This window comes from Nicotiana sylvestris, chromosome 2 (genome assembly GCF_000393655.2).
Source record: "Nicotiana sylvestris chromosome 2, ASM39365v2, whole genome shotgun sequence".
NCBI lineage: Eukaryota > Viridiplantae > Streptophyta > Magnoliopsida > Solanales > Solanaceae > Nicotiana > Nicotiana sylvestris.
Window position 1 is genome coordinate 104,107,623 of NC_091058.1, and position 3,995 is coordinate 104,111,617.

Below are 3,995 nucleotides of genomic sequence, written 5' to 3' on the forward strand. Positions count from 1 at the left end.
ATAGACTTGTTCTTGCAAATCCCCATGCAATAAGGCATTATTGACATCCAATTGAGATACTCTCTAGTCCTTTTTAACAGCTACAGCCAAGAGAAACCTGATGGTTTTCATTTTCATCACAGGTGAAAAGGTTTCTAAATAATCTATCCCTTCCCTTTGTATATCCCCCCTCACCACCAATCTAGACTTTAGCCTTTCAATTATACCATATGAATTGTGTTTGACTTATACACCTACTTACAGGGTAAAACTCTCTTTCCTTGTGGTAGGGGTACAACATCCCAAGTGTGGTTTAGTTCAAGTGTTGAAATTTCAGAATCTATGGTCTTCTTTCACCCATGATGTGTAGAAGCCTGTAGATAGTTGGTAGGTTCAGAAATAGAAGAAATAGAAGTGAGAAGGTGTTGATTATTCATAGAAAGTGCTCCAAAGGAGGAGGCAGTAGGATTGAGAGGCTTAGATAGACAGGAACTGAGGTTAGATAGGAAAATGTTGTTGCAGATGTAGTCATCTAAGTAAGGTGGTTTCTGAGATACCCTGTCAAACTTTCTCACTGGGGGAGGATGAACTGGAATAGGTGTTCTGGTAGTGATTGATGAGGGAGAAAATATCCTGGTAAATGAGTAAGAAGGATATGAAACATGAGTGGATTTAGAGGGTGTAAGAGTGATATTGGTTGGAGTATGGGAAGTAGGACACTTAGATGTGTTGCTGGGTGATGAAGAGGAAAGCTGAGTTGTAGATAATGTGGGAAAGAATGATGGTGAGATAGGGCTAGAAGAGGATTCTGTTGGGGCATGAGGAAAAGTGCCTGATTGAATTGTAGTTTATGGGAATAAAGGAAAATCATGTGTCAAAGGTGTGTGAGCAAAATGGAAGTGATGTTCATGAAACCTGACATCTCTAGAAACAAACTTTGTATCCTTTCTGATTCTAGGCATATCCTAGAAACACAACCCTTTGCTCTAGGCTCAAACTTACCCTTGTTGTGAGACAAAGTTGATGCATACCACAGGTATCCAAAAATCTTGAGTGAATCATAGTTGGGTTGTTTACCAAGAAGAACCTCATATGCTGTTAGACCCTTCAAAACCTTAGAAGGTATTCTGTTAGTTAAATAGGTTGTTGTCAACACATATTCTCCCTAGTATGGAAGAGGCACTTTAGAGTGAAAGAATAATGTTTTTGCCACTTCAAAAAGATGTCTATGCTTTCTCTCAATTGCTCCATTCTGTTGAGGGGTTGCAACACAAGATGTCTCATGTATTATCCCTTGAGAGTCAAGAAAACTTGCCTCTTGTGATCTTGTTCCTAGTTCTATGGCATTATCAGATATGATTTTCTTCACTTTCAAGTTAAATTTTTGTCTACCATACATAGAAATGATTTCAAGACTGAAAAGGCATTGCTTTTAGTACTCAAAAGAAAAGTCCAAGTTGCTCTACTATAGTCATCTACAATAGTTAAGAAATATTTGTATCCATTGTAGGTGACAGTCTTGAATATCTTCCAAGTATCAACGTGAATTAAATCAAAGATAGAAGAACTCTTAATTTGACTTAAAGGAAAAGGTAGTCTGGTCTGCCTAGCTTGAGGACAAATATTACACACATAGTCAAAACTGGAAGGAAAGTCAATGAAACTTAGATTTTTCATTACTGAAAAAAAGGCAATGCCCTAGCCTGATATGCCATTGGCTTACATTAGATGTAGCATTAGCAACTATAGGTACTGGAAAAGAAACAAAAGTAGAAACAACACTGAATTTCTCCCTTTTGGAATAGAAACTACATTTTGTGTAAATGAAGAAACAGACTCTATTCTAGGTGGCTGGAACAAGTACAATCCATCTCTAACTTCACCAAAAAATTGTCCCATCCTCATTAAACGGACATGCAATAGACAACCACTAGAGGTTAGGTTTAAAGTGCAACTGAATTGAACACATAACTTATGAACATATAATAAGTTATACTTGAAAGAAGGGACATGAAGCACTCTATGAAGAACCATATCAGGTTGAATAGACACACTACCTATGTATGTAACACATAACTGAAATGAATTAGGTAAACTAATATTCAAAGGTACAGGCAGAGAGGTAAAATTTATGAAGGAACTAGCATCAAAACAAGCCCCTGAGTCAATAATCTATGCGTTAGTGTTAAAAACAGCAAGACAAGTTCCTGTGTATTTGAGAATGGTACCAACCACAATATTTGTATTGATTTCTGATGTTGTGTTCCGGTATTTCCAATCTGTACTTTCTTGATGATGTTCACCAATTCAGACACCTGCTCCTTACTGAAAAATTGGTTATGATTGCTCATGTTTCCTTCAATGCAAGCACTGGTTTTCTCTTTATTTTCCTGTCCTTCCATCACTGCATTCTCTTTTATTGGAGGTTGATAATTTGTTAATCTTGTAAATTGAAAATCATTAGGAAAGCCTATTAGTCTGTAGCAATCTGCCCTAATATGCCATGTTCTCATACGGTGAGTACGACTCACATTGGGATTGTACTTTGTCTTCTTCTTAAATTTCTGTTGTATATTCTTATTGTTTCCCTGTTTCTGAGGAGTTCCCCAGGTCTTGTGATTGTTTTTTCTATGATTGAACTTCCCTGGAGTTCCTACCATGAAAAATGTCCCATCTGATGGATACTGTGGGCTAACATATATTTCCCTTTGACTTTCATCATGCAGAAGGAAAGAGTAGGCATGATCCATGATTGGAAGTGGGATCATCAGGAGGATGTTTCCTCTTGCATGCGCATACACATTATTCAATCCCATAAGGAATTGAATGACTCTCTGATCCTCTAGAAACTTGGCCACCTTCTTTTTCCCTTCACACATACAAGTACAGGTGCATCCCAGATGTGAGTTCAATGAATCTAATTCATCCCACAGCCTATTCAAAGTTGTAAAATACCTTGCAATACTGCTATTTACTGAACTGTTTTGGCTATTTCTTTTTGCAGATGATAGAGTTTGGTTCTATTGGACTGTCCAAACATATGCTCAAGACTATTCCAAAGCTCTTTTGCAGACTTGGAATAAATGACATTGTCTCCTATTTCCTTAGTTAGAGAGTTGAGCAGCCACGAGGTGACAATATCATTGCACCTACTCCATTGTGCATGATCCTTTGAACCCAAAGTAGGCCCATCACAAACCCCATTGATGAACCCCAATTTGTTTTTAGCTGACAGTGCAATCAGAATGGATCTTCTCCAGCTTGAAAATCCTCTTTCATCAAAAGGTGAGGTGACAAGAGTCATCCCAAGTGCATCTGAAGAGTGAAGAAAGTAAGAATGGTTGACATCATGATTCACAACTTGACTGGTTGAACCAGAAAGAGAAAGAGTAGGTGCGAAATATGTTCCAGTCATGATTGTAGATTAAACTGAGTAAGAGAAAAGAGAAAGATTAGATAATGAAATTCAAGGATCGAGCAGAGAATTGCTCTAATACAATGAAAGAATCAGAGATAGATGATGCAGAAATTTTCTCTGTATATTTCATTCACTGTGTACAACTTATTTATACATGTAAAATTGATGTAAAGAGAAAATGCAGAAATAAATCTACTCTAGCCATGTGTACAATTACCAATCCCTATGTATAACTAACTTAGATTCTTTTATTCCCTATTAGTATTAGTACCCGCGCAATGCGCGGACACAGTCCATATCGGATTGTGATTTGGATTATTTGAATTATGTATAAATAACTTTAAAATATAAACCTTCCAGATAAAATTTATAGATAATCATTAGATATTAATTAAGAAGTAAGACATGAAACCATTTTGCAAATCTCTTAGTTGATAACTTGTTTTCTTTTCCTATATTTATATAATCCAACCGGTTAATTTTAGTACTTGAATTTTGTTTCGTTATCAATATTTAAAAAAAATACTAAATATGTCATGTGGTGATTTGTCTCATTTGAACATATTAGATCATATTATTTTAATAAAATTCTTAGTAT

General features: G+C 36.1%; 1 protein-coding gene across 1 annotated transcript; it reads right to left on the reverse strand.

The window, feature by feature from the left end:
- Window positions 1-332: 332 nt before the first annotated feature.
- LOC138885348 (uncharacterized) lies at window positions 333-3,394 on the reverse strand. Its single transcript, XM_070166291.1, has 6 exons — window positions 3,018-3,394; window positions 2,265-2,913; window positions 1,976-2,151; window positions 1,703-1,787; window positions 895-1,144; window positions 333-811 (listed from the first exon to the last, which is right to left on the reverse strand). The coding sequence occupies exons 1-6, from the start codon at window positions 3,392-3,394 to the stop codon at window positions 333-335; spliced, it is 2,016 nt and encodes a 671-aa protein (XP_070022392.1).
- Between the last annotated feature and the right edge of the window lie 601 nt (window positions 3,395-3,995).